General features: G+C 38.3%; 1 protein-coding gene across 22 annotated transcripts in view; it reads right to left on the minus strand.

Moving 5' to 3' along the window:
* MCTP1 (multiple C2 and transmembrane domain containing 1) overlaps positions 1–21396 on the minus strand; it is a 535596-nt gene that overhangs the window by 87110 nt on the left and 427090 nt on the right. For 18 of the 22 annotated variants that reach the window (XM_042990098.1, XM_042990072.1, XM_042990043.1 and 15 more), the window contains one exon: positions 7899–8018. The exons of the other annotated variants lie outside the window; for them this stretch is intronic. In XM_042990098.1, coding sequence (XP_042846032.1) covers positions 7899–8018 — 120 coding nt within the window. The remainder of the gene's footprint in view (positions 1–7898; positions 8019–21396) is intronic. 22 annotated transcript variants of the gene reach the window in all.

Raw genomic sequence — 21396 nt, forward strand, 5'->3', positions numbered from 1 at the left:
TTTGGGCTCTGTGTTGAAAACGCCAAGTCTGCTTAGGATTCTCTTCCTCCTCTCTGTCTGCCCCTCCTTGTTTGTATGCATTCACTCTCTCTTTCTCTCTCCCTCTCTCTCAAAATAAATATTTAAAAAGTAAATGTAAAAGTAGGTGTACTAACTGTGCATGTAAGGTGATCCAATTTTTGTAAATGACATGCCAATGCCATGAATATATTATTTTTAAGGAAAGAGTAGAACGCATAGAGAGAATGTATCACTATTTGGGAAACCACAAATACACTCTGCTCCAGACATCACTGCTTCCAATGCAGCTGCTATCCTGGCCATGCTCAGTCCTGGTCTCCTGCATCCACCACCCCTCAAAGCTTCCTTTTTCCCCAAGGTGGGAAGCAGCAACAGGAACAGTATGCTGCTGCTGCTTCTCCTCCTCCTCCCCACCCCCCTTCCTCTCCTCCCCTGCCTTCTCCACCTACCCCCTCCCTGTCCCCTGGGGCACAAGGCCTCGACCAGCTGCTGCCTGCTGGTCAACTCCAAAAAGGTCCCTCCAAGTTCCTGGTGCAGCTCGAGGAGGAGCCTCTGAGGCAGACCCAGAATAAGGCGCTGGGGAGACCCGGCTTCAGTGGCTGCAGCGCCACCATGTAGCACACTTGGACCTCAAGCCCTTCACATGTGGCTCCTTTGGCAAGCACTTCAAGAGCTCCAGCCACCTGTCATGTAATCAAACCACAAACTGTGCCAGGGGTGGCTGGCTACACGCACGTCCCCCAGAAGCATGTGTGGCTTCCAGGACAACTTGAGCCTGGCGCAGCACATGTGCTTCCACAAAGTTCGAGACCTGGCCTGCTCTGCTCCTCCCTGGGCCACCATGTTTGTTTCACACAAATTTACCGGCTTTGCAGAGGTTACCTGCTTCCCCTGGGTAACCCAGGTACCCATCTACATGATGAGAAAGGCATCATTCCTTCCTTCCCCCTGCTTCTTACTATGCTACAGGGACCAAGTTGCTGCCCTCTGGGGGCCTGCTGAATGGGTGCCCGTGGAATGCAAGGAGAGAACAACAGACTCCCGGTCTGGGAGCCAGTTAGAACCGTGTTCTGGTCCAGCCTCAACGTGGGAGCCTTTGCAAGCAGCAAAACCTTGGTTTCCTGTGCTCCCAAGTGGTGAAACATTGTTTTGTGGGTAAAAGAGATGACAAAAGCGCAGGGGCACTGCCTGGTTCATGTTTGTAACTCCCTCTTCCACCCAGTACCCTCACCCTTTGTTCAATAAACATTCTGCATTTGGAAACAAACAAACAAAAAAAAAACATACAAACAAACAATTCTGCTGGAATTCGGGGGAGACAGAACTGAAGGTATGGTTGAATGGGGCCTGCCTGTGAGGGGATCTTCCACAACATGCTTGAAGATGTTGGAGAAAGACCAAAGCGGCCCGAAAATCAGAAGTTTGTTTCAGAAGGGCTCATCTTCCTAAAGGTCTTGAGGTAAGAATTCAAGGTGTAGTTGGGATAAAGCTGCCAGATAAACACAGAACATCTAGTTATATCGGAATTTCAGATAAATAATGATCACTATTTTAGGATAAATATCTCTGTTTATCTCAAATTTCAATTTAACTGGGCATCTGTATATCTACTGGCTAAATCTGGCAACCTTAAATTGGGGGTGAATTCAGAGAGCTTTAGGGGCTAGAGTTTGAGAGAAATCTGCGGGGTACAGGCCTTGTCATCTACTGAGACTGAGGGGATAAGAGCATGGTGGTGAGGTGGGGGGCATTTGAGCAGTGTGGAAAAATTGTAGAAATCTATTGGTCAGTGTTCAGAGCCTGATGAGGTGACGATCATTGATGATCACTGGTGTCTGGGGACACCAATCTGTCCAGTGACTGATTATCTGGCACAGCTAAGCAGTTGATGAACAGCTTTGAGGGCAGTCATAGGGGATAAACTTTTCTACTGACATCTGATTGGCTGTTGGTTTCTACCTTTTTTTTTTTTTTAATGTTAGTGACTGTGTTGGGAAACTAAAGGTCTGGTTCTTTTCATGGTCCTTCTCAGATTTTTGCAAGCTGGTGACCTTCTGAAAAAATTGAGAAAATTGCTGTTGAAATAAGCAGGAAGAAGAAAAAACTGATCATCCATTTTTAGATGTGTTTACAGGCTGTATGACTCAGTGCTGCTTCTGTTAAGAGCAAGTATGTGGTCTTTTTTGGTACTGAGATGCAAACAGAGGAGGCTTGTGGTCTATGCTACTTTCCGTGAATGATAAAGTACTGAAGCAGAGAAGATCTAACTGTACATTCAAAGTGCTTTGCTTATGGAGTCCTCTCTTCTCAGCCCGCTTTGGCCAGCCTCTTTAGATTCTGTTAGGAATATTTCACTTGTTCAATACTCTACTTATTCAAATATTACACCATGGACTTCTTTGCAGCTGGCTGAGAAAAGGACAAATGTATTTGGTTTACAGGAATTCAGGTCAAATAAGCAAATGTTTCTTTGCTGGCTTGTATTTGGTGGACCATCCGAAGTCGTCCAACCACCGGCATTTCTAGCAACAAAGACAATTCTCTCTCCATCAGCTTTATTTCTATAAATAAGTGCTCTGGGTTTAATGGGAACAGATCCAACAAGAAATAATAGTATGATTCTAAAGGGGAAAAGCAGAATTGAGGGCTTTGCCATTTAAGGAAGCTAACAAAACATTTCAGCATTTACTAAAGTATTTTAGCAAGGCAGAATTTGGCTCAATTTGTGTCACAGTCACATCATGAATCAGAGAATGATTTCATTGATTTACCCTACTCTTTAGTCTTTTAATGCCTCCATTGATTAGGCAACTGAGATTGCTATGTGGGAGGAGTATCATGACAGTACAAATGAATGTTCTTTTAAAGTGTAATTAAAAAACACCTCTTGAAGAATTTTTGTATATCAAGAACATTAAAAGTCTTTTAATCACTAATTCTCATCTCTGGTTTACTTTTCCCATCCATGTTCACCTGGGTGGATTGAAGGTGGTCCTACAGGTCATGAACAATTTTGAAATCAGTGGGGTCACCTGGGATCAAACAGGGACGAACACCAATTTTTGAGAGGTCACGGGGAACCTCATAAGAAGGATTTGGGGGGATACTTGATTCCATATAAGGCTCTGGACACTTAGAAAGTAAGCCCTTGGGAAGGGCATGCCCAAGAATACACCATGGAAATAGCCTGGGACTTTAGAACAGGGTACACTCTAGGTTCCTATCTCACTTACTCTATGGAGTTCATTATTTATCTTCTTAGAGTTTAAATTTCCTTATTTGTAAAATGATGATAAAACCATTTAGAGTAATTTACTTGATAAAGTTATTATAAAGAATTAAAAGAGATAGTGTGTATAAAAAGGCTTAGCAGGATACCTGATACATAGAAGTTGCTTAATAAATAACTGTTCCATTTCCCTGAAGAGAAGGAGGATATGGAGGCGAATTGGGGAAAATGAGGGTTTTCCATCAATCTGCATGCTTGAAGGTGGAATTCATACTGCTGCCTTTTCTACTGTTTTTTTAATGTTTATTAATTTGAGAGAGAAAGAGAGAGAGAGAGAGAGAGAGAGAGAGAGCGACCATGAGCAGGGGGGAGGCAAAGAGAGAAGAAAAGAGAGAGAATCCCAAGCAGGCTCTGTGCTATCAGCACAGAGTCCAATGCAGGGCTCGAACTCATGAACTGTGAGATCATGACCTGAGCCGAAATCAAGAGTTGGACGCTCAATCAACTGAGCCACTCAGGTGCCCTGCTACTGGCTTTTTTAAAGCTCAAGGGAGAAACTTGCTCTAAAGGGATCCAGGGAGACATGAAATGTATCAAAATACAGTCTCAAGAGTAATGCACTTGACTGGTGGTTAGAGGTAAAAACTTCAGACAGATTGACAGACTCTAATACCCATTCTGCTACTTTCCAACTGTATGCCTGTTCTGTGTCCCTTTGGGTAAGCTGGTTGGTTTCTCTGTATGTAAAGTACTAATAATGAAACCTATGCCCCACGAGGTGCAAGAGACCACTGATTTGCTCGACCAACCCAGGTCTTTCCTTCTCTGAGACTTGATTCCCTTCTCTCAAGGAAAGGCTCTTATGGCCGTGCTTATTCCACATGAGAATGTTCCCTTGCTTACCACAGAGGAAGAGACCAGTTGGCACTTAGGATGACCCAACCCACTGGCTAGGCAGATATAATCAGCTTTTCTCTCCTGGGGGTGAGATGAAGGACATGAGGAAAGAATGTGCCTAACATGGTACCCAGGGCGTAATGAGCATGCAGTAGTGTTTAAGCGCCAAGTAAAGGCAACTTCCTGGTATCTACTCTTTAACTTAAAAATTTCGGTCTACAGTAACTATAATGTGGGTAGTTGGGACAAGCCTAATGGGCACTGCAGGAGGGACTTTTCCTCAGGGTTTGGAGTGACAGCTCAAACCAAGACAAGTATGACATTCCTGTCTTTATATCCCCTTCATTGCCGAGACATATCTGAATGAAGCATGTATTTATTCAACAGGTTTTTTTTTTTTTTCTGGAAAAGCCTAACAATTCTCATGCCAGAAATTTTAATGTCATGGTCTGAGTGTAGGTAGACTCAGATGTAGGACTGCTTATTTTTAACAAGTCCAATTGGGAACCAGCAGAGGTGAAATACCACTTCTAACCACGCCTCTTTCTCATATGCACCTCTGAGCCTACAGCATTAGCCTCAGGAACAGCTGTTTCCTTACCCTGTTCTCAAAGGGTTCAGCTCATTAAATGCAGCAAAACTTACTCGGCAAGGATTACATCTCATTTTTCTCATTAAACTAGAACAGGCACCATGGTAGAGAAAAGATAGGGGGTTTTAGCTCCTACAATTTTAAGCATCCAAGAAAGGAAATGGTCTCCTTAATAAACAATAAACACACAAAGAAATCCTTTCCCATTTTGGTATTAATCTCAACTATCAACCCATATGGTGAAGACAGAATTTTTACCCATTGATGCACTTTTCATCTCTCATAGTATTTATTTTCTTTTTTTTTTTCAACTTCTTATATCATGGAAATGATACTTCGGTTTTTCTCTTGCATACAAAGCTCAAGGTCAGTTTGATTTGTTTTTCTTTTATAATTTTTATCCTGATTGAATTTTCTCAGCTGAATGTACAAATGATGTTTTTTTTTTTAATGACAAAAAATTTGCCAGCCCACCCACCCTCCTTCCTCCTCCTCTCTCTGTCTCTGTCTCTGTCTCTGTCTCTGTCTGTCTCTCTCTCAAAACAGAAAGGTTTCTAGAATCACACAGTGGTGTGGTTAATAAGGACTCAGGGCAAAATACCTTCCTCCAGTGCTATGCACTATGCGGTAGAGTTAGTCAGGCAGAGCATGGCAGCCCCTACACTTTCCCTTGATTTACATATATGTGTATGTATGTGTGTATGAACGTATATGTATATGTACAGAAGTGTGTGTGTGTGTGTGTGTGTGTGTGTATGCGTGCATACGTGCATAAACTGTAAGCAGCAAGGTGTAATCCAGGTTTGTTTTCAAAAGGAGCAACTAGTACAAATGCACAGTTAGGTATGACAGAAGACACATAATTAGACAGATTGGATTTAAAAATTACATAAAATCTCAACGGAGCCACTGAGTAAAAAACTGAATGAAATGTTGTGATTGCTGCTCTGGCATCTAGGAAGACAAGAATATGTGGATAGTGTGTTTGGGCAAATAAAAAGCAGTTACTGAGAGTTATGGAGTGTAGCTGGCATTTCATGAAACTTGAAGGAATAAAATGTTGTTTGTGGCTAAAGGGGAACTCCCTTAGAGATATGCCTAAAATAAAAGATTTGGTAAATACAATATTGGAATTATATTTTGGGGGGAAAAGGGCAGTAGAGAAATTTACATAGTAGTAACTTCAGTAGTCATAAAAATTCCTAGAGAATTGTAAACCCAAGAGGATACGTGATAGGCTACTATTTCCCCTGTAAAAGTGGACCTTTCCAGACAAGGCAGGTGTATTCTGGAGGAGATGACAAGCAAACTCTACAGTTACAGAATTTTTCACTAAGAATACTCAAACCAATGACTAAATATTGAAGATAAGCCCTCTCATAGGATTAAGAAGCTGGAACTAAATTACCACTTTTTCCTATTTGCAAATAATCTTATTTGCAAATTTGTCTCAAGGCAACTGAATGAAAAATAGATATTCTTCTCTCTCGACAATCTCCCCGAAATAAACGCAACAAAAAAGCAATTGTCTGAGTGAGTCTCATTTCTTAAAGAAAACATCCTGGATTAATTGATAAAAGCACCTATTAGTCCCCATGACACCAATGCTTATGGCATTTGGGGCTTGTCTCTCAGTGTGAAATTTAAATATATATATATCCATAAAATCCTTGCTAATAATAACTTCTCATCTGTTAATACTGCCTAACCATTAAAATCTCTGTTAACAATCTCATGTTTGGTTTGCTAAACCTTACAAAAAATGTTTTCAACACTTCAAGCTTGCAAAACACTTGCCAGAGAAAGTGGCAAGTACAAAGATGAACAAAGAGTCCCCTCCCTCAAACATACAGTCATGTGAGAGAAACAGAAATATATACAAATTAAACAGGAAAATAAACATGGTGTTTTGTTGGCAACTTTGCCATGTAGTAGATGGCTGTGCATCAGGATGTTTCTTTTACTTTGATGATAAAGAAAATTATCCTGAAGAAATTGGTTCTCCCTGTGTTACCATTTAAAGTGTGTTTTGCTTGCATTGTTTAAAAGGGAAATTGTTTTAGGTCACAGGTATGTTTTTGCAACCGTGATGATGCTATTATAATAAAGTATGACATAATGTTACTCAACTGATGATCAAACAACTTTGGTTCCTGTACCCTTATGGACATGGTAGATGGCAGCAACTCCTGACTGGAAATCAAATGTAGATTCTTAATGGCCGAAAAAAAAAAATCTATGTAATCTGATGAAGACAAACAGCTACCAAATAGATTCCCACATTTGAAAAACCTTTAAAGTCTTCTTAGTAACTATCTATAAAGTTATCAGATCGCAAATGTCCTATTTGGAGAAGACACCTCCCTCCATTCATTTACATATAGGAAAGCTTTTTGAAGTTGTATGTTCGCTAAGGGTATAGTGACTGAGATAATCTAAGGGGAATGAAAGTTGGCAGAACAACAGATATGATAATAATGTGGGGCTAGCTTTTGCTTCTCAGTCTAGAACTCTTTTTGAGAGAGAAGGCTGTCTCACAGACTCTAAAAACTTTCAAAAATGCCAGAGAGGGCAGGTGGGTTCAGTATAATTTTTCCTGGGTTAAAAGAAAGCTCTTTATCCTCCAGCTGGTAATTCTAATACAACCCTGACACAAAGAAAGATATTTGCTGTTGTTCAGTGAATGTTCATTGAATTAAGGTACTTTATGCACTTTTCCAGGCCAACAACCATCAATCATTCCTTCCTTCCAATGACAGACTACAGAGAAATGTCTTAAATAAAATACATTCGTTTGGTCTGATCATAAATAATTTCATGACATTATGTCTAAATTCGAGATTAAGACATAAAAACAAATAAGGAGAGCAAAAGAAATACTCGTTTGAAATAATCCATTTATAATTAAAAATCATAGCTCATTCTTTGGTGAGCTCTTGATTTTAGTTCCTACCAAGACAAGTCATGTTAGAAATAGGTGATACTTTTTATTCTGTTAGGACCAAAGAATTGTTAGTTTTGAACTGATTAAAACTCTCATCCAAACTTGAGTATTTATAAACAGAATTTCTAGTTTGTAAAAATGAATCGATGTTGGCCTTTTCAGAGCGACTCGGAATAAGAACAAAAACACATACGAATAAGAAAGTAGAAACTTACTGTATCACGTTGCCTGTTATCTTTCCCTGATATTATCAAGAAGTAGTTCCATGTCAATAGTAACAACAAAACCAGTGGTATCATGTAGAGCTCAAAGTTCCAGACAACAAAGAGGAAGAGCTGGAGGAGAAGGAGAGAAAAAAAGATGAGTCAACTCAGACTTTCATTAAATGGACTCTCTCATCCATACTCCACTTCAAAACCATAAAACTAAATGCTTCAGAATGGAAAGATTTATCCTGAAAACAAAGACTTGAGAACTTGTTAGGCATTTTTCTAAAAGCACAACTGACCCCTGGAAACTTACTGTTAAGATTTTTACTTTAATTTCTATGAAGGAAAACTGTTATCATTACACTGTCAATGAGGTGATTTTAATTTTTCTCCCCTAGTGAAATTATTGTTAGGTTGGACAAAATACAGTTAGAAAAAAAAAAGGCTGCCCAATGAGCTTCACTACATTGTCAGATACAGCCTCTATCTGCTTTGATGATAAATAATGAATCACTATTTAATATCATGGACTTTTAAAAAAAAGTCTCACAATGCAACACGCTTCATAGGCAGATGAAAATACCAAGTCCGCACCTGAGAGCAAAGATCTCACATTATGAATAAAAGCACTGCTACCAAGAAGTGTAAAATAACCAGCACTGTGTACCAAGTGTGACTCGCCCTACCCATCCCACCACTCCCCACCCCCCAAGTCTCATAATCCTGAAGAGATCATCTGAATTCTCTGGGTCTGTGGCTCTGGCTACCAAATAAGGCAACATTAAGTCAGATGATTTAGTGAAGGGAGTGAAGAGCTGGATTCTATTCCTAATGCTGACTAGTCCCATAACTTTTGGCACCACATGCATCCTCCTTTCAGGGTTTGCCCCTGTAAAATGGAGGTGATAAGAGTATTCACCAGAGAGGCTGTGACAATTACACAGTTGAGACGTGGTAAGAAGTTAACACACTGCTTGGTACCCAATAAGCTCTCAAACCCATTTGTATTATTGTGTAAATGTTTAGCAATACCTTCTGAAACTCAGAAAGTCAACTATGGTCGACTAAAGTCCTCAGGTAGTACTTATTCTGTTACTGAGAAGTGGAAAGTCATCCTCCTGCTAAGGTTTAGCGGAACCATGATATAAGTGGAGATTTGAGCCAGCTGGTTGGGGTAATACAGACATCTTGCATTCGACAGGCCAGACGGGTTAGGAGCAATGCCCTAAGAACATTCCTGCCAGGCATGGCAACATGGACCATTTGCAGCCTTCTCAATAAACCTCAGCCAAGCATACAGCTTATTAAGATGGCAGAGAAAATGAACTTGTGTGGAGTGGTAGAGAACACCCTGTTTTTAATGTTTATTTATTTATTTTGAGAAAGAGAGAGAGAACGAGTGGGGAAGGGGTAGAGAGAGAGGGAGAGAGAATCTCAGGTAGTCTCTGCACTGTCAGCAAAGACTCATGGGGCTGAATCCCACAAACCTTGCGATCATGATCTGAGCAGAAATCAAGAGTCGGATGCTTAATAGACTGAGCCACCCAGGTGCCCCAAAGTGTTTTCATTTCTAAACACAGGACTATAGACCTTATAACCTTTAACATCCCTTTCCTAATATTTAAAATGACTTCATGGCATTGTGCCATCTATTTTTTATGTGACATTAAATCCTGAAAATTATATATTTTACTAAATTATTGGATATTTATAACCCACACCTATAAATAATGATTTAGTAACCCAAGAAATGAATTTTGGACAGAATTACATGGTAACTATAGATTCAAGTTCGTGAATAAGAAAAATCTCAAATATATCAATGCATGAGACATAAGCCTTATCTTTTCTTTCATGAGAGAAGTAGAAGGATCTCCAGAAAAAGCAAATATTTCTATTTAAGTTTTGAAACTTATGCAATATATGTAAAGATGATACAAATTATAATTGATGGTTTTGATTATTCTATTAAAATATGTTTTTAAAAGATAATTCTTTATTCAGGAAATGAATTAAGGCAAATTTGATAGACATGAACACATGTAAAAGGAAAATTTTTGGCTGGGATCCATATTAATTATTTACACATTTATTAGTAAAATTTAGGCTGTTACCAGAAAATATGCTCTTTAAGGATAAGGACTTTTTCTTTTTATTCACTGTTCTATCCCCAGAGCATAGAACAGTGCTTGGGCACAGTAGGTGTTCAATAAATATATATTTGCTGAATATATGAATAAATGGACATTAGGTTCCCAAGTCTTTTAACAGAAGTCTACTTAATTATTGTTTAGTAAAAGTAGTATACAGCCACTATATAGCATCAAGTAACTTCATGAAAATGTATTCAGAATTACAACCTGGGGGGTGCCTGGGTGGGTCAGTCCGTTAAGCATCCGACTTTGGCTCAGGATATGATCTCACAGTTGGTGGGTTTGAGCTCCATGTGGGGCTCTGTGCTGACAGCTCAGAGCCTGGAGCCTGCTTCAGATTCTGTGTCTCCCTCTCTGTCTCTGCCCCTCCCCCACTTGTACTCTGTCTCTTTCAAAAATAAACGTTACAAATAATTAAAAGAAAAAAGAATTATAACCTGGGATGCCACTAACTAGTTTCTCTCTGAGGCACATAAAGATTCTCTATCCATTCTGGCTATGCAGTCATAAACTTGACTTGGTGTGTTTTGGCCTCAGGGATGGGACTCAGATGATTCCACAGTTAACAGCACCAACTCTAATTATTTTAAATCTATTAAACACATATATTCCATCTTGTAATGTCCACTCACTGGTGTTAGAGTTCTGATAGGTCACCCAGAATAATGTTACTTGGGACGCCTATGTCTCAGTGTTAGCTGGAGGACAGGTATTGCATAGGATAAGCTTTCTAGATGATAACTAAGTAATCAAGACACGTATCATACCTTTTTCTTCTCTAGATTCAACATTACTAGTTACTTAAAGCACCAGTCACAAGGTATGGTTCACTGGGCACATCTCCATTGTGGGCATAGTCCTCTCACCACATCCAAATCCATACAGCAAAAGCTTTCTTAAAATACAGCACTCAGGGGGTGCCTGGGTGGCTCAGTGGGTTAAATGTCTGACTTTGGTCCAGGTCATGATCTCACAATTTGTGAATTCAAGGCCCGCATCAGGTTCTCTGCTGACAGCATGGAGCCAGCTTCAGATCCTCTGTCTCCCTCTCTCTCTGCCCCTCCCTCCCCTGCTTGTACTCTCTCTCCCTCAAAATTAAATAAACATTTAAAAAAATACAGTACTCAGAACTGTACATGCCTAATTAATACCTATGGTATTTACATGTCCTACCAACATGGGCACCAGAACATAGGATGGGGAAAGATATAGAAGAGAAAAAAAATAAAGTAGAATTTCACTAGTTTTATGGATCTTGGCAGTAGAAAAATAATCTCTATTTTGTGTTCCTTAAGAATCTAATAGTTGGATGATTAGGTAAATCATCTGCTGCTGACAGTATCTTTTTGTTAAAAAATAACAAGGGAGCTCTGAATAAACTCTACATACAAAAGCATTCTTTTTTTCTTTCTCAGTATCTAACTGGAGATTCCAAAAGGTCAAAGACAAAAAGAACATAAATACAGATCAACAATAAAAGGTACTTATTGAATATTTTCTATGTGCTATGTAATAGTGCTCAAAATTAGGATACGACATGGTTTCTGGATTCAGATTGCTAGGAATCACTAAGAAAAAAAAAAACAACCAGTCACTATAATATTAGTGATCATTATAATACTTGTTAGCTGGAGAGGATCCTCTAATTAAGAGAGGCCTCAAGGGAGGAAAAGTGCCTTTTAGCTTCTTGTTTCCACACTCAAGCTTCCTCTCTCTGGGGCCTATCTGCACCGAGATTGATCCTCTCCTCTTTTCCTACAGAAAGCCAAGGTAACACTCAAGACCAGGTCCTCAGTGTCCTACTAGGGCAGTACAAGAAAAATGGCTGGGAAACCTCAGGAAAGCCAAGACCATACAGGATCTATCCTTGGTCCTGACTCCACTTATTCCTAAATTGGAGAGAAAAAAGTCAGATATCATAACAGGCCAAAATGGGATGGAAAAAGAAATCAAGGAATGATTAAAAAAAAAATCTCTGACACATTCACAGAACATAAATACAAACCATAAAAGTCCTAGCATCTATCCTGACCCATACTTCCAAAACCCAAACTGAACCTGGTCCAAATTGCTCACTCATAAATCATCACTAAATAAATGGTAGTTGTTTTAAGCTACTAATTATGAAGTGGTTTGTTATATAGCAAAAGCTAACTGATACACATCCTTTTTTCCAAGGAGACAATGGTGTATAATAAATATGGTGTGGACTAGAAGACTGAAGAAGTGGTTTTAGTTCCATTTCTGCTATTTGACCACAGGACCTTGAGCAAATCAGTTTTTCTCTTCTATTTTATTCCATTATTTATAAAATGGAGATGGTAACACCTGCCTATTTCACAGGTTGGCTGTGGGGAACAACTCATGTAAAGTATAAGAAAACACTTCATCACAAAGTATTCAGTAAGTGCAAGTGTTATCAACTCAATGCTTTTCCTATTTAAATTGTTTCTGCAAAATTCAAAGACTTTATAGACTAATCCTCCAAGAATGGCCAAAATAATAATTCCTCTTTGAGAAGTTATAGCAGATGGGGAGTGTTTCTTAGAGGGATTTGTGTTTGAAAGGCATTTGCTGGAAGGAAATCTTAAGTGTTAAACAGAGGGCTTGCAGTTAAAATTTTTGCTAATAGTTAAAACAAGAAAAATCCAAGTCTTTACATAAATTCATTATTTCTAGTAAATGACACTAGCATACATTGCAGATTGTGTGAAATCTAAACTCAAAACAATCAGGCTTTTAAATGTTAACCATTTTTAACAATCTCATGCCCCTTGATATAAAAGAATCTTGTTCTCAACTAGCAGTTTTGTGAATGTTAATTCCTGTCCCTAATTTTTTTCACTTTTAAATCCATATACCTTTCATCTAAATCAATGTTGTCTTGCCTATGATATTAGCATCAACATTACAGAATGCAATTACTTGGTGTCTATTTGGGCTAGGCTTTCTTTTTGTTTGTTTATTTTTAATTTGGGCCAGACTTTAAAAGTAACCTAAATTTTAATCATAAATATTCAGAATTTTTTTTTTGAAAATCCATAACTTATGGAAAGGTAAATAATATAATTTATTATCAATCGTGTCTTGTATCACGTTACAAAAAAGAACTTTAGGGAAAAAGTCCTGAAAGGTAGGCAGAGAAGGCAGAAGATACTGTGTTATTTTGCAAATAGGTAAACTGAGGCTCAAATTTGAGAATTGTCTAGGGACACCTGCTACTGAGAGGCAGAGCCAGGTCTTCTGACTCTCAATCCAGTGTGCTGCTTTTCCACCAATGCTCCATCGCCTCTAAGGTAAAGAATTTTATTGAATATTGATGGGCTACAGTTATCAATTATTTATTGACTGATCATTTAATTTGTAGACTTCCTGTATGTTTATTTCTTTCCTTACTCTTACTCTGGGACACCTACTTTTGTATTAGTGCAAAGAAATGGAACACCACTTCTTAGGTGTTCTGGTTAAAGGTTTCACACAGCAGAGAGGTCAAAAACTAACGGTCAAATGAGGTTTGGGGAGCCAATTTCATTCTTCCCCTTTCTCACTATCTTGCATGGTTCTGAATAATCAAGAGTTGGCTATTCACAAGCTTTTTATTAAATGGGGTCTTCTTCTATCCAAAATGTTTAGAAGAGGTTAGCAAGGTGGCCATAAAGCCAGAGATTAGAAAAATGAATGAGCCAATTACATTTTTTCAGATTAACAAAAGCCTTCCTTTTTCACATGAAGATTAAACAAACAAACAAAAACCCTTTTTACTAAGAAGCTAAGTGAAGGTGGGCTAAGGCTTTTTGCTCATATTTAAACAAGGCAAATTATATAAAGTAGAGGGAATGATTCAAAATACTAAGATTTTAGAGCAACACCATTTCTTAGGAGATGTAAGACATGCAGGATTTTTCTTTCTTTGAGCCTAGGGTCTTGAGAGTCCCAGGCAGGACAGGGCCATTCACATCATCCTATCAATTGATGCTCTCATTGAAGTGCACTGGAAGATGCCTGCATTCAATGATCATTCAGCGCAACACATGACAGTTCCCCTGGGGGAGCACACTTCAAAAAAATCATTTAAGTTGGAATATTGAATATCCTATTCTTTTGCAAACTACAGTATATTTTAAAAAGAAATCTCATCCAAAATGATTAACACTTCCTACTGTTCAGGAAAAAAGCCTGCCCTTTCAGACTAACAGCTGTGGATCATTAGCTCTCCAGTGATGAGATGTGTTTGATGAGTATTTTTCTTTCTAATTAAGAGATGAGATTCTCTATTTGACTGTCTCTTCAGAAAGAAGTGAGGAAAAAATTCTCTGCCTACATGGAAAGGCCCTCTCCTACAAAACAATTAATTATTTCATGGCCCTTTTAGAAAATCCTTTTCCTCCCTAATTTCAATTCATTTTTTTCCTTAAACTTAACACATTTACACCCAGGCCTTCACAGTATTAACCCATTTTTTACCCAGCGTTCCCTCTCTGATGTTTTCCTGTTTGTTTTATCCTTCAATAATAACTATTTTAGAAAAAAAAAACAGGATGAGGAAATGTATCAAAAGTACATATATGCTTACCCTAACAGAGAGCATCTGGTATGGTAATAATCTCTGATATGAGAGAGGCCTCAAATTAGAAAAGTAATAAATACCTACCATTTGCCTGTTGAGGAAGTGGGTAGTGCAGTGCTTTAAAACAAACGAAAACAACAACAGAAACAACTCTAAGGTGCTTAGCATTATATAAAAAACTGCTTCCAGTAATTAATCCTTAAAAAGAAACTATTTCACCTCTACCAATAAGATTAGCCTTAAAGAAGAAAGCTAGGGAATGTAGAGCGACACCTAAAAATAACAGCTTTTCTTTTTGAAAAAGCCATCAACAAGGTTATAAAATTCTTGAATTAAAAAAACATGATTCAAGAGTAGAGTAAGAAGCAAATGAAAGAACTCTTGGCAAATTAGTCTCATCAGATGCTTCTTTAAATCCTTTTAGGCTCAGGGAGAGAAAGGAAGGAAGGAAGGGGAAAGCATCAGCTTTCAAAAATTTGGGTACTGTGCTGCCACATCCCTCCCCCATGGTGCACTTGAAAATATGTGAGGATATTTTTCATCGCAACCGTGGGGTGGGAGCAGGGAAACACTGGCATTTGCTGGGTAAGGCTAGGGGCGTGAAACACCCTGAACTATGTGGAAGAGTCCTGCCCAGTGAAAAATTTTCCTGTCCCAAATGCTCCCAGCACACCTCTCAGAAACATCGCCAGTTCTTTCACATAGACAACAGACCATCCCCAACTTAGCAAAGAAGAAATGGTAGGCGTACAAACAAATGTATACAGAAGAAGGGCAGATATGTTTCCTAGATGATGGCAAGAATTCTGACGGAAGGACTTAAGGTGAGGCAGTAGTATAGAAAAACATGCACTCAGTCATTAGCGTTTGCTCTAGTTTCTTTCTCGCCATCTATTAACATTTAGCATTTCTGAAAAATATGGCTAAAGAACTGGAGGTTAACCCATTCTGCCTATTTACCCTCCCTTGGATTAAGTCAGACTCTGCACATCATCAGTCTTCAGAACTTCATCTTCTGGGAAGGGGGTGGTTTTGCCTTGATTTAAATAGCCAGATGGCATCACCACCTGCTATAAGGTCTTTATTTCTGGTTGGTTCCACTAAAGCCTTTTGTTCCACCTCCAATGAAAAGAGGAGAGAAGATAGGCAAAATGAATTCGATTAATTCCCAGCATAGTGATACTTTTCCAAGGTGATTTAAAGTATGAGATGCTGCTCTTTTGAAGAGAGGTTTTGTTTTGTTTGGACTGTTTTCTAAAATAAACAGCAGGGAAATGGTGACAACCTTAGACCCAATGGATTGCTCCAACTTGTGCTGTTTCCTGGGGTCATGCCACAATGGTACAAGGAGCATTATCATGTTCAAATGAGCCTCATACAGATGCTCATATACAATGATTTCTCATCCCTTCTCTCAGCTAGAATGAGAATTGAGATGGCTCCCTCTACTGCTTTCTTTGTGAGTAGTTTCAACCAGATACCAAACTGCCAAGACTGTTGGTTTGTTGTGTTTTGTTGTGCCTATGTGTGTGTGTGTGTGTGTGTGTGTGTGTGAGCATGTGTGTGTATTTTGTGGGTTTAGAACAAAAACTCAAGCACTCTACTAAATGATCCCTTATAGTGACTTGGAAAAATATGTCAAGAGAACCATCTATCCCCTTTCGGGTGACAGGAGGAATATATGGTTAGGGGTAGGAAAAAAAGAGAGAGAAACTGGTTAACGTGTTGGTAAAGCTTTGAATTGAATGCATATTATGTACTATAACTTAGGTCATTATTTGTTGATAGGTTGAAAAGTCTTGTTTATTCAGATTTACTTAGACAACTTATAAATACAGATCAGTAAGTTCTAATTCTTTACTTCGTGAAACTGTGCACTGGGTTTTTGAAGTTGCTTCTTGAAACTTAAAGTCCACAATCTTAGTACACCCAAGCCTTTTTGAAAAGCATAGCTTGACTCCATCTAGTAAAGAAGCACATGTGACAACTAGATAGAACTCATTTGAAGATGTCTTACGTACGACTCACGGAAACAGCTACAGAAGAATCTCCACAACAAAATGGACCAAAAACAACCTCAAAGATGGTGCTATCAACTAATCATAGCATAATGCACACTACTTTCCTTGATGGAGATATTATATCAATATAACCTGGCAGCCAGGAGGCTTGGAAAGTTATTTATTTATTTATTTAGATTTTTTTTCTCTGTTTCAGCTTACAACTTGTACTGATATTTCATGTCATTTTTATCAAAGTCAGAGATGAAAGGCTCTGGCTTTGCTTTGAGAACACTGACAACTCCAAAATGTAAAGCCCAGAGTATGTCCAACTTGAGCATCACGTCAACCACACATGAATAACTGATAAGAAATCCCTGCAATGTTGTGCGTCTAATGTTAGTAAAAGTTGGGATGTAGAACGAAAGTGACAAATGCTTATAGATGCCTGGAGAATGTTGATTCTCTGAGGTCCCTTTCATTAGAAATTAGTACATTACCCAGTAGTTTTTAATGCCTACTACAGTACCAAATACAGTTAAGTTTTTCATTTTTTTAAATGTTTTCTTTTTATTTTTGACAGAGAAAGAGACAGAGCAGGAGTGGGGGAGGGGCAGAGAGAGAGGGAGACACAGAATCCAAAGCAGGCTCCAGGCTCCGAGCTGTCAGCACAGAGCCCGACGCGGGGCTCGAACTCATAGACTGCAAGATCATGACCTGAGCCGAAGTCGGACGCTCAACCGACTGAGCCACCCAGGCGCCCCAAGTTTTTCATTTCAATAGCTTTATTATTCATAGAAGTTCTGCTCATTCGAAATCAGGCTGCATGCAAAGTCATTCTGGCAGATTACACAGATCAATACATATCAAGGAACAACTGCTTTAAAAAATATCTAAAGACTATATAAAGAAACATGTAAGAATGTGTTAAGGCTGTTAAGTTCATTGAAATTTGTCTTTCTCTAGTGTCTCTTTTCTCAAGGCTTCAACTGGTTCTGGAAGGACCCATGACTATCTGACTAGTATAGGTAAAGAATATTCCATACTTTCATTTAAAAAAAGAAAGTATTTTAATGTTGATTCTCAATTTGTTTTTGTTTTTTATTTATGCCTCCAGGGCTAATGAAAAAAGCATATTTTTTTTCGTGATATTCAAGTCATTGTATAGCATTCTGATATCCCTTCCTTTTAATTCCTAAACTATTACTAACAAAATTATTGGATTAAATGTTTAAATAATATTATTTGGGGATATTGTCATAAAAATACGCCATTATTAAAATATACTTCCATATATCTTCTGAACAATATTACCTGGGAGTATTGTCATACGCACGTGCCGTTTCTATGTATTTTTCTAGGCTTTAGAAGTGCTGTAAAGGTTTGTTAAGGCTTATTGAAGATAGTCATCTTTTACATTTTTAAAGAAATGAATCTGTTACCATTACTATTTTTGAAGTAAGTTCTTGATCAACTCCCTTCTTTGTGTGTGTAAATGCTGTGAGTAGACTTACAAATCTGATACCAATGTTTGCTGTTGTACAGAATGTAAAATTTTCCCTAAGCTTGAAATCTGGCTTTAAAGCTATCTCCATCATGAACAGGTACAATATTTAGGGCAACAGCTGGCACTTCAGTTGCTCATGGGGGGAAACTCCCTCTGTTCTATATACTGTGCCAGAAAATAGGATACTCAGCCAAACACATGTTAGTAAAGTCTGTGATACAAGTTACTTTAAAAATTAGTACTGTAGTCTTTATACTCGCCATTCTATGTCACTGAATAGGAATGCCTTTAAAAAAGTGGATGATCAATTACGGTGACTGCTTTTTGATGCAGCAGCTGATATGCAGAGAGCTGTACCCTGCCAAATTTTGGGATGTTGGGTACCATTCTGATTCATTTCCACTCAAATTATCTCACTCAGACTTATTCAACTTACCATGAATATCTTGCCTAGGCTATTGATTTCTGATTTTTCTTTTTAATCCTTTTAATCCTTCATGATACAACATAGTGGTTACTGTTGGTTATTCTTTGTCTAGATTTAATACCTTTATTTCAATCTTAAAATTGCAGAGCCAAAGTCAGAAAGCGTGTTTTAAAATTTTCACCTTTATAAATATATTTAAGACCTAATAATATCATATATTTCAGCTATCTTGCCAGCTTCTGAAACTTCATCTCCTATTCTGTCTTATAATTTTCTAATTTTCTCCTTCACTGGTCTCATTCCCCCCAATCCCTCTGTTCTGGAAAAACTTCAAGAGTTATGTTTAGCAGCTCTAGCTATGTCTGAACATTTCTCTTTGCAATTCAAATAATCATCTTGGGCTGATTTTAACAGCCTTCTTTACTCCATTCCATCTTTTAGCCTTGCTGTGTAATGTTTACTGATGAATGTCTTTCTCCCGTTTCTTAACAGATCTAAGTGGTGTAGTTACTGCACGGGAAGCCTAGAGGTTTGAACACTAAGTAGACATTTCTCTTGGCTATTTTCCACACCTCCAAACATTCTCTTAAATGCAACAGGGCTTGTGTTTCAATGGTAACAGAAGTTATCAGAGAACACTAGTTTAGACAGCAAGCAAGCTGAACTCCAACTGTTCCAACAGCCTGACTTTTACAGTAAAAGGAAAGGCCCTGGGCCAAGACCACTGAGATGAGCAGGTATTTTTAGTTCACTTGTAGGCCAGCTCTAATGTAATTCTGAAATGTTTTCTTCAAACCAAACCCAACTTTTTCAGGGCTGTCCAAATCTGTTTTCTTTTATAGCAAGTACAAATTCTTGGAGCAAGGGAAGCATGCGTATCATTTGCAATGCTGCTGCATGTCTATGGTGTTGATGCCCGATGGCTCAAATTAGTCCGCCAAGCAGATGAGCGCATTGTAATTAGCTCTTGTCAAACTGTTAGAAATACAAAAACCATTTCCACTGTAATAAAAATTATGAAAAAGAAAAATCTCTCATATCATTTTCAGCCAAAATAGTTCCTGAAATGTCTGGTAGTTTAGGATTCCAGAGTTCTAAAAGAAGGCCATTTCATTTTCAGAAAAGCTTTCACTTCATTGACATGGATATGCTGACATGTATTATCTTTCAGGCGTTTTTGTTGTTGTATTTGATTGTCTGTAAAACCTCGTTTCTAAAAATAATCTGTTGGGAGTGGACACATTTTGTTGAGCCACATGGTACTGATGTATGATTCTCAACAAACATTTAAACTTCTTCAAGTATTTTTTTAATCAAGGTTTTCTGACTTCTATCAGTGTGTTATTATTTTCAATTTTCCTGATTAAATATTACATTCTTTTTCAACAAAAGAGGACATTAAGGAGGCAGGATCACAGCTTCAGATGGGATAACTCTGATGTTAAACTCCCATGTGATGATCATCAGTTTATTGGGGAAAATTTACTTGGATATTCACTGTTGGGACAGTGACTCAAAGACTACCTTGCTCAATATTTAAATTATTCACAAGCTTCAGGAGGCTTCTTGAACTCTCTGGAATTTAATGTCCTCTCAAAGAAAAATATGAGCTATTAATAGGTGGTTATTTTCCAAAAGTAAATTTATTTATTTAAAAAAAATTTCAATGTTTATTTTTGAGAGAGAGAGAAAGAGAGCGAGCGAGTGCGAGTGAGTGAACAGGAGTGGGGGGAGGCCAGAGAGAGAGGCAGACACAGAATCTGAAGCAGGCTCCACTCTCTGAGCTGTCAGCACAGAGCCCTAAGTGGGGCTTGAAACCACAAACCGTGAGATCAGGACCTGAGCCAAAGTCAGATGCTTAACTGATTGAGCCACCCAGGTGGCTTTTAAACAAAAGATAAGTTTGGAATTAGGTCATATATACCAAAAAAAATTATCCACTTCTACTTGCCTTCAGAACCTTCCTAAAGGTATCTTTAAGTATCTTTGTGGAAATTAGCAGGATGCTATAAATGAATCTATCTTTGAAAATAATAAAATTACCATATACAAAACTTAATACAAAATGATCATAGAGCTGAAACTATAAGACTTCTAGAAGAAAGCATAGAAGAAAATAGTTGTGGCCTTACGCTAGGCAAAGAATCAAAAAATGTATTTTGTTTATATATTTTTGAGAAGAGAGAGAGAGAGAGAGAGGGAAACAGAGCGTGAGTGGGGGAGGGACAGAGAGGTTAGGGAGACACAGAATCTGAAGCAGGCTCCAGACTCTGAGCTGTCAACGTAGAGCCTGACCAGGACTCAAACTCAGGACTGTGAGATCATGACCTGAGCTGAAGTCAGATGCTCAACCGACTGAGCCACCCAGGCATCCCAGGCTAGGCAAAGAACTTGCAAAAGATCAAAAGCATGATCTAGATATGTATTTAAAAATTAGACCTCATTCAAGTTAAAAACTTTTATGCTTCAAAAGACACTAGTAAGAAAATGAAAAGACAAGCCACATACTGGGAAAAAATAATTGCAAATCACGTATCTGATAAAGGACTTGTATCCAGTGTATATAAAGAACACTTAAAAATAATACAAAGACAAAAACCCAATGAAAAAATGAGCAAAAGATTTGAACAGCCATTTTACCAAAGAAAACACATGAATGGCTACTAAACATATGAAAAGATGCTCCACATCATTAGTCACTAGGGAAATGTAAATTAAACTGCAAGGCAATACTGCTTCATACATACTAGAATGGTTATAATCAAGGCCAAGAGTACTGAATGGTCAAGATATAGAGAAACTGGAACTCTCCTAAAATGCTGATGAGGATGTAAGATGGTGTCATCACTT

This window comes from Panthera tigris, chromosome A1 (assembly GCF_018350195.1).
Source record: "Panthera tigris isolate Pti1 chromosome A1, P.tigris_Pti1_mat1.1, whole genome shotgun sequence".
Classification (NCBI taxonomy): domain Eukaryota; kingdom Metazoa; phylum Chordata; class Mammalia; order Carnivora; family Felidae; genus Panthera; species Panthera tigris.